We start from the raw sequence: 18,460 nt of genomic DNA on the forward strand, positions 1-18,460 counted from the left end.
TATGTAGAATCGAACATACTACAAATGAACGAATTGTGGCCAAAAGTTGCTGAGGAAATTAACAAATACTTGAAACCCTGACTCGAGTTGTGTTCACGGCAAAGGAAAGAAATAACACAAGCCATGTGTGCACCAATCACAACTTTGAATGTGACTTCAAATGTGTTTTACCCTCACTATTAAAACAGATGGATACCACCTTAGGAAATTTAAGATAATTATACTCAGATGATCACCATTCTGCACATTCCGAAGCGTTCCCATGTTTATGATTATATTTATGTTCTATGATTTTGGCACATCTGTCAACATGAGACTGTTTGCATCACAATAAAAACTTTTATCATAATGATTATGGAATCCAAGAGGCCTTTGAAAAATGTTAAGATTTACTAAAACTTCATTTTAATAAAAAATTTCATGATGATAAACATATATATACATGTACAGTGTATGACTATGTATATCTCTTGGTACATTTTGTATAGCATACCTTTTAGTGAACCAAAGTCATAAGCCTCTAAAATGACTCCTTGTCTTAAAACCTTTACATTCAAGATATTGAGGATTTCTTGGAATTATTTGATTGCCATTCATGGGGCATGAAATTGATTCTGGTGACTTTCTGAGGAAACTAATAATTAAGTCATGAAAGTAGACTTAAAAGAAATTCATGGGTCTCGAAAGTAGGCTTTTAAAGAAATTCATGGGTCATGGAATTCATTCTGGTGACTTTCAGTGGAAATTCATGGGACTTAAAAAAAATTCATGAGTCAAAGACATGGAATTCATTTAGGTGACTTTCCAGGGAAATTAATGGGTCATGAAAGTAGGCTTTTAAAGAAATTAATGGGTCATGGAATTTATTTAGGTGACTTTCAGGGGAAATTAATGGGTCGTGAAAGTAGACTTTAAAGAAATTCATGGGTCATGAAGTAAGCTTTAAAAGAAATTAATGGGTCATGAAATTCATTCTGGTGACTTTTAGACTAGGTTTACACTAGAGGAGAGTTTTCCAGATTCGTAAATGTTTCCGGATTCATCAATTTTGGAGTATTCGGATTCGTAGGCGTTTACACTGAAAGGATATTCGGATTCCTGACCGTTTACACACAAGGACAACTCCGAGAACATTCGAAATGGAATGGTTACCAAGCCCAGTGTTGTTTCGTCGTTCGATCGACAAAGTGAAAATGCCTCCCCCAAAAAAGGCTAGAGTAGATGCAGATGCCACTGAGGCAAATTTGAGTTGGACAGATACCAAGCAGTCTACGTCGTCGGCGATTAAGTGTGGCTGACGTTAAACTTCCTTGCAATAATAATTTGCGTTTCTTTAGAAATACTGCGGTACACATGATAAAATTTATCGCCTGAACCTGCTACAAGATTAGGCAACCGGAGACCGCCAGCAATGATAGCACCAGATCCATTTTGGTTTCACCGCAAACTCAAAAGATTGCAGGTGGAAATAATATCCGGATTTGAGAAAAAAAGCGGTTACACGACAAAACTTTCCGGATTCAAAAGTTATCGGATTCAAAGTTCCCACTTTAAATTCCGTATTCAAAATCTCCGGAGACACGGCCAAACCGGGAAGTTTTTATTTCGGATTCGTCCACTTTCGTGTAAACGGCAGAATGAATCCGGTACTAAAACGTTTCGGATTCATCATGAATCCGGAACAATTTCTTCTAGTGTAAACCTAGTCTAAAGGGACTTTCATGGGTCATGAAAGTAGGCTTAAAAGAAAATTCATGGGTCATGAAAAAAATTCCCCCCATTCATGGAAAATTCAGGGCTTAAAATAACCCCATGAATTTTCATTTTGCAGTATTCATGGGACATGAAATGATCTTAATGGGTTTTTCACTAGAAATTCATGGAATTTTCATAAAACTACTAACAGTTCATAGTGATATCTGTGAGTATAGAGATTCCTCATAATTTCTTCTGTGATTTTTTCCACATGATCACCCCGTAAAAATCTCTTAATACCACTTAAAGTTTGAATTTTGATCAAAATGAACCTCACTAATATCTTGCAATAGTCCTTAAAACATACCTGTTCGCATGTCAGGCCATACTGCTGAAACATAGCTTCATAGAGTGATAACAATCCTCCCTGTCCCACAGCGGCACGTGCTCTTGGTTCGTAAGGCCTTGTCACTGCAAGAACACAGTATTGCTAATATTGAGTACAGTTCTTAAGTAGGTACTTGTACGTAATAATGAGGCTCATGTTAAAAAAAAACACTGTTCTCAGGGCTCAAAATTGCGACCAATACAGTCGCATTTGTGACTTAATTTTTATGTTTACGACTAAAAAATTATTCCCGAGGAGTCGCAAAATTGCGAGTAGAATAAAAAAGCCAGCAGTCGCTACTTTGCCACTATTTTTGCCGAAATGAATACAGAAATGAAAAAATATATTATCGTGTGCCTTGATTATCATAGACATTTGAAGATGTAGGGTAAAATTGTACCTAACTTATCCGAAATGCTGCAACGCAACGCCATTACCTTGATCGGCCGCCATTGCAGCGATCTCACTTATTCACACCTCGTGGTCGGGAGGAACGGCCGCCATCTTGGATGTCACAATGTTATGCGCAGAAAAGCTTGCCCGGTGCAAAACCCAGGGAATCACCCTAATAAAATCCGAAACCTGGATTTCAAACTACCAGATTTTGCAGTGAAAAGCAAAGATTTCTCTGAACGCACTTTCTTATTTCTGATTGGCCGTGACTTCCTCTCGACTCAGTTTCCTAGCAACCACATTCAAAATGGCGCACGGCCTTGGATTGAGTACTGATGTCGCACTATAGAGTCAGGACGGTTCGTTTCGACAGCTGTGTTACATTTGACAACCTTTTCTGTAAGAAGAGTATTCTCTTCTTCACTTTGTACATCGAATGTGAGAACTTCAAACCCTCCTGGATGAAAATTCGAATTTATACTTCGACAGGTGAGAGGTCTTAACAAGACTTTTAACTTAATCGATGTCTATGAAATGTATCTTATTAGGACCACTGCGTGCTTATCCTTTAACAAATGCTGAAATTCTTCAAAGCCTCCCGACATATGTAAATGATGTGGACGGGTATTCTGAAGTTGCTCCGATTATTTTAAACATTCAAAATTCTTCCATCGAAATATAGTGCAAAGTCATTTAACCTCCCTCAATATCGGTCATGAAGTGAGGTGAGAAATCGACAAAATGAGTTAACGTGGTTCCTCACGAGTACAGACATAACGCGATATTTGTACTCCAGAAATATCCGCGAAATTCGCCCACACTAAAATAACAATTTGGCGTGTTGGATAATAATCTCTTATTAGACGATTTTTTGGGTAGTATCACTGAGTATTTTTAGTCGTTGTTTGTATTTCGACTCGCCCTATGGGTTCATCAAAATATAGCACAACTCGTAAAAATACTCAGCAATACTACACAAAAAAAGGTCGGATGAGATATATTTATTATGCAATTGTGCTTTGTAGAGTACAATAACGTGCAGAGATGAGTACAAATATCATGCGATATTTGTACTTCAGAAATATCTGCGAATTAAATTCGTTCGCACTGGAATAAGAATTTGGCGTGTTGGATAATAGATCTCTTATTAGACGTTTTGTTGTGTAGTATTGCTGAGAATGAATTTTTACTCATTGTTTGTATTTTGACTTGCCCTACAGGCTTCTCAAAATACAGTGCAACTACTCAAAATACTCAGTGATATATACTACACAACAAAACAATATATGTATTGATGTACTCTGTGTACTAGAACAAAATGTATCAAGAGATTCATTAACTCAAATCCTCATGAATGCAGTTTCTCAAAATAATGTAAAACATAATTATTTTGATGACTGCTGCTACAGCTTGTATCAAATTGTTTCTGTTCTGGTTATAAATTTAAGCCCCCTCAGATATATACACTGTGTTTGTAAGGCCCTTTATTTATAAGCCCTCCTAAAACCCCTTACAAAGTTGTATGTGCCCAGACTATTAATTAAACCTGAGTGAGTAGTTTTATAATGTTAGTACGCTGAGTATTAATGGTATTGTTTTCAGCATAGTTCTTGTAAACAGACATACTTGTTACCTTTTGGGGTCCAAAGTCACTATAATGTGAATAAACTGATCTGCAATATAAGTACATCAGCATCAATGTTACCCAAGGAAAAAAAAAGTCACTAATAAAACAACATAGAAGAATGAATTAGGGATCAAAATGGTAACAGATATGCTGTACAGTTGTACATAGGCTCAGACAGACAGCTCTGTTGTCTCATCTTAATCTCTTTCTCCACAATTTTAGATTGCTCTAGCATAATTGGCGCCATATCTAATAGTGCTTTGTCTCCTGTACCATTTACAATACATGTTTTTTTTTTTTACGGGTTGACTTTCTGATGGAAACTCTTATCACTGTTTAATGTTTCTCACTGTTACAGTTCTCATGTGTTGGTGTCATGGCAACCACATAATTTATTTATTATAGAACACAAAGTTTTTTAGTAATTTGAATCATATTGGATTAAGCTTTCAATAGTAATGCTGGGCATCTCTATGATAACCCTTATTAAAAATCTTTCCTGTTCGCATTTGAGGGCAAATGAGTTAATTGTTCCTAGTTTTTTTACTGCCCTGGTGAAAATCCTGTTCAGGATCCTGTTCAAGATCTTAATAGGATCCTTACTAGGATCCTACCTGAAATCCTAGTCAGGATCTTGTACAAGATCCTATAGGATCCTACAGGATCTTGTACAAGATCCTGTAGGATCCTGTACAAGATCCTATAGGATCTTGTACAGGATCCCATAAGAACTTGTACAAGATTCTATAGGATCTTGTACAGGATCCTGTGCAAGATCCTGAAGATTTAATAATAGGATCCTGTATATGATCCTATGAGATATTACAGGATCCTGTACAAGATCCTGTAGGATCCTACAAGATCCTGAAGATTTAATAGGATCCTATGAGATATTACAGGATCTAGTACAAGATCCTATAGGATCCTACAGGATCTTCTATAGGATATATAACATAATTACAGGATATATAACAATTCTGTACAAGATCATATCAATGCACGAAAGTAAAGTAGATGCATCTTATAAATTTATTTTAATCTCATGTTTACAACTGTTACATTAACTGTAGACATAATCTATATTTCAATGAAATGACAATAGTGATGAGTGACCTAATCCATATAACTATTAACTATAAATTATAGATCATGCATTGGACTTGTGTAATTGTGGTATTAAGCATTGCACCTCTAGTAGGAAGAAGTAACACACTGGCATAGAGAATAATCTTTTCTACAAATTGATATAAAAGATGCCACAATGGAAACCATACTTTAAATTCAAGTATATTGTGAAATTAATGCACGAGAAAACACAGCCAACCAAAATGTCTTATCAATTATTTTTATGTAGACCAATTAAAAAGTTATGCTTCATTTAGGTTGCAAATTATCTACTTGAAAGGCTGTTGTCATGCCTTTAATAATTACTTATTATAGTCATTTGCAAACACCTATGAAATAAAGTGTTCTGGTGTTATAAGTAGTAAGATTCATGTATTGACAAATGTAACAAAACAGCTGAGGTGTAGCAAAGCACACTGGAATCATTTTTCACTGGCTTTAGCAAACAACTATATACAGTTTACAAACTGTAAGGTCATTGTGAGGTGGGCTAACCCACATCCCTTCAAAATAACTTAACAATTAGCACATTTACAGAAATAAATCTTTGTTGAACTTTTAAAGAAACACATGGTTACAATGGAGCAATTGCAGAATATCCGGCCACCTGGCTTTGAAGAATGAAGCACAACACCATAGCTGAGGCTATTCTAATTCAATGACATGTAAATGAGTGGCCATCCGACTTTGAAGAACGAAGCATAACACAATAGAGGCTATTCTAATTCAATGACATGTAAATGAGTGGCTGGGTATTCTGCAATCTAGCCGTTACAATTAATCTTCATTCGAGTTTCTTGCTGCAGCTGACTGTTTGCTCTTATAGGACTTTAGTTTGTCCAGGCACTTCTGGTTCAGGGATACTCAAATGTCGCTCCACATATCGTAGAATAATCCCCGAGACGAAGTCAAGGGGATTATTCGACAATATTTACCGAACCTGAGGCGAATAATTGTTTTAGTATAATTTAAGAGCTGAACAAGAGACAAATTTCAAAACTCATAACATTTTAGTAACATTTATATGCTATATAAACTGCTTTGCACGGTTTATATAAAATGTTAAAATAAAATGTTAATAAATGTTTAAAATGTTATGACTTTTGAAATTTCTCTGTTGTTCAGCTCTGAAATTACACTAAAACAATTATTCGCCTCAGGTTCAGTGAATATTGTCGAATAATCCCCTTGACTTCGTCTCGGGGATTATTCGACGATATTCACCTCGCCCTCGGCAAATAATTGTTAAATATGAACAGTGTCTTCAGATATAACCTTGCAACACTGGTGTCTCTCATGCTTTCCATATCTTCCGAGACAGTTCCTATATATTTTGCGGAGGTTTTATATTGGATCTTTGTTATATAAATAAACCACTAGTGATGTGAATTTTCACGAACGATTTAGGCATACAAAAAGACTATGGGTTAATAAAAGCTTTAAAGTGTACTCTAAAGCAGAAATGCTTTTTTCTAGGGCGATGGAAAAGGATTGGTCCACCGTAACGTCGTCACCCCGCAAAATGGCGCTTTGCTTTGTCACATGAGCAAAAGTTATGAAAAACCTTTAACTCAAAATTACCTGGAACAGGCAAACTAAGTTCTTGCTTTGTAGCTTCACCTTTAGTACCTTTAAAATGACACAAATAAGAAGCATTTATTACCATTATATTCAGTTTAAACGAATGAAACTTAGAATAGCTTACTTTTAAAGCTAAGCTTAAAATTCTTACATTATTAGTATGTATTCATATGTTCTGCAATCAATCGATAGAAGCAGAAATGATAGACATGACAACGATTATCCAAATAAAAGTGTAATACTTACTATGAACAGAAATGACTTTCGCCTTGAAAATCTGAGTGCCCTCTTTTACTTCCTATGGCGACATCCACGACATGTCCTATTCGTGTTGCGATTTCTTTTCCATAACGTATTATGTCTTTGTCTTTTAAGACGCTTTATGCTATGAAATTCTTCGATCCATTCGAGAAGAACCCACATAATGCTGGGAACGCTTCAAAACGTTTAGATCAGAGAAGACAACAGCAAGACTCAACTGCAACGCACAAAACTTTCGAGTCAACGTCGTTGTAGAGCGGAATAGAACGTTGAAATGAGCGGCAAACCTGGTAACTTCACCTTATTGGATTATATTTGGTCATGTGTCGGTCATGTGAAGATTTTGCTCATGAAAGACTGGGACTAGTGATCATGTGATCCATTCAGCGCCATGGTCGCCATCTTGTGAACGGTGATCGAAGTAGCGGTAAATGACTTTTAAAGTTAGTGTTAACGCCTGCTAGTATGAACCATGGATGGGAATGAACATCAAATTTACAAAGCAGTTAAACTTAACGGCCAAGAGAAGTAGGAATGTCCGGCTTGTAAACGTGTTCTCTCACGCCAACAGACAATGGAAACTCACATGCGCTCTGTGCATCGTTACGTTGGATCGGGTAAGAAAATGTAATGTAGTGCTTAAGCTTATATGGCGCATTTCACAATGTCTCAATGCACTTCAAGCTTACATTTTTGTCAATGATGCTTGTAAGTTTCAAAACCAATACGGAAAAACTATAGAATTGATAAGCAATGCTTTTATAAAAATGGCAATTAAGCTTAAGAAATTAGTTTCAAAATCCTCTCTTCCCCAACTGTTCCTTCTGAACCTACACCTATTCTTTTATTCCTCTAGCACTTTTTGAAAAGAAGCATCGCATTAATATTTCTTCTTCTCAATGTTTTAGGTCTGACCTGAAAGCAAAGAGTGTCACTGAAATTTGGGAGAAGATTATGCTTCTAAATGGCAATTCCAGAAATCATGCTATGATAAGATTTCCAAACTTTAATGGTGTCTGTGGTTAGATATAAGAAAATATAACTTTTTAAGTCTCAAAATGCCAGATTTGAAATTTCCCATCGCTTCAAATAAGACTTCCTTGTCATAATATCTAAGTAAAGATATGTTTTTAAGCTTTTTGTATATAATATTCTAATCTGGCAAATAAATTGATACTTGATACTATCTATATCGAACTTAAGTTTACTGTAAATGGAAAGTATTTAGAATTCACCATATAATTGGAAAAAATCAGGAGACAGTGCAGAACTATGTTGGCTGAATCTTACACATTGTGAGAAACCATTTTTCAGGGAAGCCTCAGGTTGATATAACTTGGTATTTCTGTGTGGTCAGAGTCGCTGTCCTTGCAGCATAACACTTTTTATTATCTGACTGGAGCACCAAACACATGGATTGAAAATCCCACTTAAATTGGATTTGATTTAGTTTTCTGCTTGTATTCTTTACTGCAGTAAATTTTTATTTCAATTTATTGTGATATGCAATTGAAGGGTAAAAAATTAATGTTTTATTGGAAGTTGTATAAGCTTCAAGAATATCTGCTGTGAAATTAGTGAGTTATAAATTATAACACAAAATAAAAAAAAATTGTGGTATATTGCAATTTGTGACTTTTTTAAACATCTAAAATGACACTTTTCTTTCAAAAATTAAACTCATAAGTATAATTCTTAAATATTAAGGTTTTATTTTAAAAAATAATTTTCCCTAGTAAATTCCTAAGAACTTCCCAAGGATCAAGAATCTATTTTTTTATGTAAATTCTACCTGTAATCATTCCTAGGAATTTCCTAGGAAATTCTTAGGAACCTAGTAATGTTTGTTCACACCTCTAGAGAGCTTAAATGTTTTTAGGAAAATTCCACTGACTCCTAAGAAATTCCTAGGAATCCTAGAAAGCTGGGAAACCATTTTGCAAGGGTGGAGCCCCTGCACTGAAGTCCAAAAGTGTCTCACTATGGCCTATACAGAGTTTTATTCCCGAGTTACCACTTGCTTTATGGTATTTCTACAAAAGAGTATTGGGGATCCTTACAACAATGTAGTGTGTATCCTACTTCTGCTCAAGTTCCCTGTCCAGTCACACCCAATCCTGAAGCTGTATCAGAATCACCACCCAGTGTGCAACTCCATAGTCTCCTGAGACTGATAGATTCCCACCCCCTGATCAGGATAGTCCTCCTACATGGGATCCCTCTAGTATTTAGTTATACAGGATCCTAATTCTTGCCCAGGATCCTTATCAGGATAGTGATCCCAAATAGGATCCTTTATATATCCAGGATCCTATTCTTTCCATGGATCCTGATCAGGCTAGTGATCTCAAATAGGATCCTATATATATCCAGGATCCTATTCTTACCCAGGATCCTGATCAGGATAGTGATCCTAAGTGGGATCCTATATATATCCAGGATCCTATTCTTGCCCAAGATCCTGATCAGGGTAGTGATCTTACATAGGATCCTATATATAATTCAGGATCCTATTCTTGCCCAGGATCCTGATCAGGATAGTGATCCTCCATAGGATCCTTTATTTATCCAGAATCTTATTGTTGCCCAGGATCCTGATCAGGAAAGTGATCCTACATAGGATCCTATATATCTCTAAGATCCTACTCAGGATCCTATTCAGGATTTGTTATCATTCTAGGATCCTAGTCATGAAAGTGATCCTACATAGGATCCTATATATCTCTAAGATCCTACTTAGGATCCTTTTCAGGATTTGTTATCATTTCAGGATCCTAGTCAGGATTCGGATCCTATACAGGATCCTGCTTAGGATCCTGTTCCTATTCAAGATCCTATAGGATATTACAGGATCCTACAGGATCCTACAGGATCCTACAGGATCCTGGACAGGATTTTCACCAGGGTGAACCTGGCTTCTTAGCTCAGTTCTCTCTCTTGGTACTACAATGTCCAGTCCATTTGCAAGGGCCATTTCTTTGCTGAATTTTCATCTGCAGCTCAAATTGAATTATTTATTGAAAATTTTGATTTAGATTTGCCTCTAAATTTGGTCCATTAACATGTGGCTTTATAGCTGACAGCTGGTAGTAGACTGCCCAACTAGTATCTTGAAGGCAGGGGTTCAAATCCTTTCAATGCCTGAATTTTTTTTATTTTTTTATTTTTCTTCTAATCATCTGACTTTTTTTTTTAGTTTTCCTTTTTTATTTATTTATTTTTTATTAATTTTTTTTAATAAGATTTTACAGTACTCAACAGTACACTGTAATACAATACATTACTTACAATGCTGCTTTAACTTGCACTAATAACAATATGATGAATATATGAAGTTCATATATTTTGAACTGCGGTTATAGATACGTATGATGCACGATCCTTGCAGTAGAAAGCGCTATTTAATATGCAATAGCGAAAATCAGACCGGAAAAAAAAATCAGGCCTGTATGGGATTTGAACCACTGAACTCTGCAATACTAGTGCAGCGCTCTACCAATTGAGCAAACAAGCCAACTGGGAGCAGGCCGTTAACTTGATTCGTAGTAAACCTGTGATGATAAATTGGATATGATGATTATAAAGTTCATATATTATTTTGAACTGTGGTTATAGATACGTATGATGCACGATCCTCACAGTAGAAAGTGCTATATATGCAATAGCGAAAATCAGACCTGAAGAAAATCAGGCCTGTACGGGATTTGAACCACTGACCTCTGCGATACTAGTGCAGCGCTCTACCAATTGAGCTAACAAGCCAACTTAGGGAGCAGGCCATTAAGTTGATTCGTAATAAACCCGTGATGATAAATCAGATATGATGAATAATTTATGAAGTTCATATATTTTGAACTGCGGTTATAGATACGTATGATGCACGATCCTTGCAGTAGAATAGTGCTATTTATGCAATAGCGAAAATCAGACCTGAAAAAAATCAGGCCTGTACGGGATGTGATCCACTGACCTCTGCGATACTTAACTGCAGCGCTCTACCAATTGAGCCAACATTAGCCAACTGTTAGAGCGCTGACTAATAACAATATACTATATCACTTATGGTTAATTATATGTTTACGTTACTTAGTTAAATAATTATGGTATTTACAGTACACCACTGGCAATTACAATTACTTTTCTTACATTATGCACATCTCTTTTTTTTTTTTTTCATTGTTATTATTATTTTGCAATAACACATGATATGAACAAAAAAGCAAAAAAAAAAAGGTTTGTTGACAATATTAATTTGTATTTTACTACCTTAGATAAAGTTCTCAATTTTCCTTGTATAAATTGTAACTTACTAAGATTTTTTCATTATTTTGACCACAGTTTGTATGTATCTTTTGTCAATAGGATAAGCAAATCCAGTTGGTGTTGGAGGTAATATCGCTAATGGCAGGAGGGAGGTAAATCTGAAGTAAAATTTGGTTAACAGATAAATTTATGTGGGTGTTATTAAAAATATTGAACCACTATATGATTTCTTGATAGAATTGAATACTCACAGGGCACTGACCAAGAAGGTGTGTTCTAGTGAATCAGGGTTTTTGCATTGAAAGCATTAGTCATCATTTCTGATTTTGAATTGCTTGAGTTCCTTATTAGTGACATTATATTCTGGGGAAAACCTTATAACCAAATCCTCTTAGCTTGTCACTTAATTGTTGTTTTGTAAGTTTTAATTGTGTAAGATCTGTTTCAAACCAGAGTCAAAGTTCACCAAATGTCTTTACCATCTTTTAACGGCAGTAGCTAGGTTCTGTCCTAATCTTTTCTTGAAGTAATTTGTGGTAATCTTTACATCTACATTTAGTTAGAGATAACTTTGTTTTTGGACTGATAGAAAATATCCCATTCTTCTAATATATTTCTGTGTGTTACAGCAGTTAATGCCTGTGCTTTTCTCTTCAAATAGTTTGGGATTGCAGCAATAAGTTGAAAATTTTTTAATAGTTTGATTCAACATTATATTTCCTTTGAAACTTTTCTAGAGATAAGAACTTACCGTCTCTATTTAATATTAGTACTTTTCCAAACAAATATTTCCAGAAAATAGATTTGCTCTCTGTTGTAATTTCTTTATTGTTCCAAAGAATAAATTCACTATTGTAAACATCAGGATAACCCCTGCGTAATTACTTGAAATAGCCTAACATCTCGCTATAAAAAAGAGGCATTTTCTTGTCAAAGTGCTTAGAGTTGTAATTACATTTCAATAGGAAAGATAATCCTCCATATTTATTAAAATAACTATTAGGGATAAGCTTGCCAGGTCTCATTTGTGAAATTTAGAAACCTGCCTAACCAGCTCAAGTGTAGTGATTTTACCAGAGCGGACATTTGGGAAGTTCACACCACCATTATTTTTACTTCATCCTTTTTTAATTTCCACAAGAATTTGAAAATTCTATCTTGCACTGTTTTAATAACTGTTTCAGGAACACTTAGCATTGAGGCCTGAATGTTTTCTGGTTTCATTTCTGCATTTTTTTATAAGAAATTACAGTCTACTTGTGAGAGTCATTTCTTTGCTTGATTCAATTTCATCTGCTGGTCTAACGAAATTTGTGACATGAGAAATTAGTATATCTTCTCTAATAACTGAACCACTTGTTCATCAGTCACCATTTGCTACTTATAGGATATGAAAAATTGAATTCATTCTCCTCGTGTTTTTATTTTCTTTTTTTTTTAGTTTAGTTTAGTTTTGTTTTGTTTTTATAGAGATGACACAATGTCAGCTATAATGAAAAATAGATGATTTGGCTGCACTTGTCTGGATTTCTACATTAAAGAACAACCTTTGGAACCATTTAAAAAGGTTTCAAGAGTCTAAGTTTAACATGATCTTAGGAAAGATCATTTCTTAATTCAATTCCTTTCAAAATTGTGAAAATCCTTAAAATGGTGATGAGCGTCAAGCCTCCTATAACTCTTGCTGAAGAGGTGATGAAAGAGTAAACGCATAGTCAGCTGTAGAAATGATTTTCAAGAGTTAGGCAGTGAAAAACAATTTAATAAAAACCATGACATGTGTTATCAACTAACTTACTGACTCACAATGCCTCAGCTGCAACTAAATTCATGGGCAAAATTGGGTCCTCCACTAATTTCTTTCCATTAGCGTACTAATGACAACATCATCTGACTTCTGACAGTATAAGTGTTTAGTTTATTACTGTGGTTCATCAACCTGACCAAAAGAAAGATCATGCCTCCTCTAAACTTTTTATTTGACCTTACTAAATGCATCTTTCAAACAGCCTGAGTAACAACATGTATAACTTCAACATACTTTCTCCCCTATTTTCTAAATGTGAAAATTAAGGAATAAAGGTAGTAGTTTCTAAAGAAGCTGTGGTGCTTGCGTCAGTGGGTGTAACATGGTAATTTGGTTTTATCAGATTAGTTGAAATTATAAATTGGCCACTGTAAAAGAGTTAAAAAGCTGGCGTTTGGAGCGTTAGCCCTTTAATGTCAGAGCGGATGGAGGAATTAATGTGGGTTGTGTGTGTGTTTATATGCAGAAAGTGGAGTTATGCTATTGGTGAGAACATGGTGACGAGAAAAACAAGAATGAATTAATGGAATGAATTAACAGTGGTGGTTGATAACTATTAACAAACAAATATAACTGCGCGGAAAATTAGGAAACAGATACATGAAAAGACACTGCTATAATATCAACTGAGGCAATTCAGTACCTTTTCAGTATAGTTTTTCCTACTTAATCAGACCTGACCATGATTTACATTTGTGTGAGAGATTTCAAGTATACTTATACCCTACATCATCAACAAGGAAAATGATTTTCACTCGAACAGTATACTCAAAGTGTACTTCAAAAATGGTACTGCAGCTGTACTTAAGTAAGTGCAGTACCATTGAAGTATGATTGCAGTATAACTATTATTGATGCAGTATACTTGTACTATACTTAAAGTAAACTTCATGGTTATCTTTTTTGGTAAGGGATGCAGTCGGAATTTTCCTTTTGTGACGTTTGTAGTGCTGCCTGTCGATCAATAAGTTGGGCGCGGTGAAGACTCACTTGAACGACAGAAACAGGGTAACCAGGTTTTTTTCGAAAAACTGGCACAGTGACATCTCTACATAAACGACGAAGTCCTAGAAACTGAGAAAAGGGAATGGCATTCTTGACATGAGATGGGTGCGAATATGAATACAGAAAGTAGTGTGAGTTTGTAGGTTTGTGATACACACTAGTGCATATACCATTTTCTTTAATTGAAACTTTGATGTCTGAAAAGGATAAAGAACTGTCGGAAATTTCCTAGGTATATTTTAGGGCTGGTTGAAAGGAATTGACTGCGGTTGCAGTGCTCGAAACTAACTTTTTGAAATGGTTTTCCCGGGACAAGTAGTAGGAAATTTTCAGTAGTCCTGGAAGGAATCTAACTAGTCCCATATATTGTTTTGAATCATTCACTCAGAAGAATACGCAGTTACATCTATCTTACAAGGAAAATGATGGACCTGAAATTGTCAGTACCATGATATCTTATCTATCCACAGTAATATAAATAGTTTTGAAATAAAGGATAACTAGAAAATCAACATTGTGAGGTGTTTTCATCTGTCACTGTCCCTTAAACTTTAATCCAAGAAGTTAGGTCGGCGAGCCCTCTGTGATTCTTGCACCCAGTGAATAATGGCTTTCTCAGCAACAAATTCTTCTGGACTGGGACCATTCAGACAAATGTTCATTAAGTGGTCGACTGTGGACACGTCAAGGGAATTTCTGTATTCAGTCTTAAGTCTTGACATACAAGAAAAACCCCTTTCACAACAAGAGGTTGAAACAGCCATGGTAAAGCTTATCTCCACGAGCATAAGCACATGTGAGAACTGTGCATGGTTTACTTTGTATATTTGGTTCCAGAAGACTTGCTTTGTCAGGGTTTCCATGGCCCTGGTATTCAAGGCATGTAGTTTCAAGGATAGCCATTCGTCTTTTGCCTCATCAATATCAAAGTCATTTCTGTTCAGCACATCTCTGTAGTGATTGGCCAGGACCACAACATCCTCCTCACCATACATTCCTAGCTGATCCCTTGTTCTTGGCCATGGATTGTGATCTGTAATCACAGCTGCTGCTTTCAGAACAGGAGAGCAGAAACTCTCAAACCTTTGCTGCACAAATCTCCTTGAATCACTGAGAATATTTTCCCTGTTTCTAGCAAATGTTTCTGTATCATTCTCTGCTCTCTTGAGATTCACATCCTGAAATACTTCTCCATCACCAACTTTTTCTTGGAATGACTGCAAATGCCTACCTCCACGTCTGGCCATGTTATGCAGGGCAAGGTCAACCCTGTCTAGTTCATGTTTCACATCTGATACTGCAACTTCATTTCTCTGGAAGACAAGGGAGACTTTGGATATTTCAAAAGCAATATCCCACAACAAATGCAAGTACTGTAAAAATCTGTAGCTAGTCAGTTTTTTGTAGACATTTTTCGCTCTTCCTTGCATCTCAGCAGATGAATCATTTGCTTCTGCTGTATGAGCAAAGTGTGCAACTATCACCTTGTAGTTTTTCCCAACTAACACTTCAATTGCTCGTAAAAAGTGTGGTACCCATCTGGTCCCATCAGCCTTTGTAGGTTTTCCCACATTGACCTCCATAGCATCTGCAAGCTCCTTCAGTTCTCTTACTGCCTTGGCAGAGTACCTGTAGTGTTTCCAACAGCCAGTAAGCACTTCTTTCACCTGTTTCATGACCTCACATGACTTGACTGTGTCAGCAAAAGCTAGTTCCAATTTATGAGCAACACAGTGGATTCCAATTACATGTGGAACTTGGGCTTGCAACATTGCCACAACACCACCTAGTCTACCTTTCATGACTGAAGCACCATCTGTACCGGTAGAAATAAGCTTTTCTTTCCAGTGCTCATCTTTTTCGTCCATCACTGTTTCAATGGCATGAAGAATTCCAGGTGCTTTTGCACTAGGAACCTCTTTCAGTCCCACATAAAATGTTATGGTTTCTGCTGATGGCAAAGCACATCTCACATAAACAATTTCCTCCTCAGTCACACTAAAATCTGTGCTTCCATTCGACAATACAGACAGAAATCGTGCATTCTTAATAATAGCTGCTTGTTCTTCTTTCATGACCTGGGATATATGCTTACAAAATTCTTTACATCCATGATCATTTCTATATGTTTGTCCTAACACAAGTCCATTTTTAGTTTGAAGAGAACACAAATGAGGAAAACTGGAAAAAGGCATCTTGAGATAGCATACGTAGTAGGCTGTATTAAACAGCTTTTCCATCTTTGCAACAGTATCTTTCTCTAGTCTTAGCAATTCAGCATCGATTGTCCCTTTTCTTGCACCTTTGGTTTTAGCAACTTTAGCATCCACACTCAATACATGTCCAGCAGATCTTTCATGAGATCTTAGCCCGTCCAGCTGAAAATTTTGACTCTCGCAACAAAACGAAGACTGCTTGTTTTTGCTGTTTGGAAAATGTAGGCAATATTGGCAGAACATTTTCCGTGACTCATCATCGTACATCAACCACGCAAATTCCTTTCTCCATGCTTCCTTAAAAGCCCTTTCCTTTTTGGCTTTTTTAGCTTTTGGCTCAGAATCTTCACAGTCTGTTGTTGTTGAAGCTTCTTTATCTTTGCTTGTACTTTGCTTTGTATTTTGCTCTGTTCCTCTGAAATAGCCAAGCAAAGAAAAACAACGGCGAGCGGCCATGATGCGAATCAATTTCCCGCCATGCTGCTATCTATTGCGCATGCTAGGAAGTCTTTGCTCGAACCAGTTCCTCTCCATTTTCAAAATGGCGTCACGGCATGCCCCTTTGCACGTTCGTAAATAAAGACAAAGCACACATTTAATGGATGTTTTTATTGACTTAAAATTCGTAAAATACAAAGCAGATAAAAACAAGAAACTGCCTACTCGTCTAAAGGTAAGAGTAATCGTAATTCTCACTCGTCCAATGGTACATTTTACTCGTTTTTGACGAGTGAACGACCGTTAGTTTCGAGCACTGGGTTGTATACTGAATTAGCTCCTCTGCTGATCACGAAATACCTAATAGCAAAATAGAGTCATTTTAATGGACTTAAGGACGTTGAGTTAGACTGGTTTCGAAACTATCTGACAGACCGAAAACAACTCGTAAGTTTTGGTAAAGAGATCTCTGATCCAGGTCTTATTACCTCGGGTGTCCCGCAAGGGTCAATTCTTAGCCCTTTACTCTTTGTCCTGTTTGTCAACGATCTGCCTATAGTTCTAAAACGATGCCAGATTCTGATGTACGCTGATGATACAGTTATGTATTTCACCGCCAGTAATGCCCAAGAAATAAGTAGTACACTTACCAGTGAACTTCCCAAGGTTAATGACTGGCTTTTAGACAACAGTCTTTTTATTCACCAAGGCAAAACTGGATGTGTTTTATTTTGTAATGGCTCTAGGTTAGCAAATGCTAATCTCTCTGTGAATATCGATGGCAAGGAGCTAACACGGGTTGCTGAGTATAAATACCTTGGTGTAATCTTGGATGAGTCGCTTTCATGGAACGCACACGTAAATTATGTAATAAGCAAAGTTAGTAAGAGAATAGGAATTCTTGGCCGCACCGGGCGTAGCATTAGTATGCATACTGCTGGTATAATTTGTAGATCATTTATTCTTCCTGTTCTTGATTATTGTGATGCCCTTTGGAACTGTTGCGGCCATACGAATGCTGATAATATAGAAAAATTGCAGAGACATACGGCAAGGATTATCATGCAAACTAACAGCAGTGATGAAGCGCTAGCTCACCTTAATTATGATACGCTGGGACTTAGACGGGAGATTCACACGTTAAACCCTGTGAAGAAATGTCTCGATAAGCGCTGCCCACAATTTTTAATGGACTACTTTTATTTTGATAGAGATATCATACAGAGAAAGAATCGGCAAAGTAATCATCTCCGTCTTCCCTCCATCAAACTAGAATGTACAAAAAAAGCTTTTTATTATCATGGATGTAAAGTTTTTAATCGTAATTTGTAGTTTTTATGAATAGTTTGTAATAAACTTTAACCTCATTTTTAGGATTTTTCTTCTATTAGCTTAGTTAGGATTAGTTTTGAGTATTTTTATATTTCTTTTATCTAGGGCCTCTAAGGATATCAGTTTTTGTAACTGTAGGAGTTACCCTAGCTAAATAAAAGTATCTACTACTACTACTACTACTACTACTACTACTACTACTACTACTACTACTACTACTACTACTACTACTACTACTACTGCTACTGCTACTGCTACTGCTACTGCTACTGCTACTGCTACTGCTACTGCTACTGCTACTGCTACTGCTGCTGCTGCTGCTGCTGCTG

At 36.3% G+C, this 18,460-nt stretch overlaps 1 protein-coding gene and 3 long non-coding RNA genes across 4 annotated transcripts; 3 read left to right on the plus strand and 1 right to left on the minus strand.

Moving 5' to 3' along the window:
• The first annotated feature begins 2,815 nt into the window (after positions 1 to 2,815).
• On the plus strand, positions 2,816 to 18,442 carry LOC148742439 (uncharacterized). Its single transcript, XR_015999759.1, has 3 exons — positions 2,816 to 2,965; positions 11,433 to 11,485; positions 18,237 to 18,442. It is a non-coding gene; the product is annotated as an uncharacterized LOC148742439 (long non-coding RNA).
• LOC148742440 (uncharacterized) lies at positions 4,939 to 6,020 on the plus strand. The gene is made up of 2 exons (XR_015999768.1): positions 4,939 to 5,872; positions 5,944 to 6,020. It is a non-coding gene; the product is annotated as an uncharacterized LOC148742440 (long non-coding RNA).
• LOC148742441 (uncharacterized) lies at positions 7,396 to 8,690 on the plus strand. Its single transcript, XR_015999742.1, has 2 exons — positions 7,396 to 7,687; positions 7,979 to 8,690. It is a non-coding gene; the product is annotated as an uncharacterized LOC148742441 (long non-coding RNA).
• Positions 14,224 to 16,839, minus strand: LOC111345194 (zinc finger protein 862). The gene has a single exon (XM_022952465.2). It carries the CDS (start codon positions 16,815 to 16,817, stop codon positions 14,697 to 14,699), a length of 2,121 nt encoding a protein of 706 aa, XP_022808200.2. The 5' UTR covers positions 16,818 to 16,839; the 3' UTR covers positions 14,224 to 14,696.
• Positions 18,443 to 18,460: the final 18 nt, after the last annotated feature.

The sequence above is a fragment of the Stylophora pistillata genome, chromosome 1, assembly GCF_964205215.1.
Source record: "Stylophora pistillata chromosome 1, jaStyPist1.2, whole genome shotgun sequence".
NCBI lineage: Eukaryota > Metazoa > Cnidaria > Anthozoa > Scleractinia > Pocilloporidae > Stylophora > Stylophora pistillata.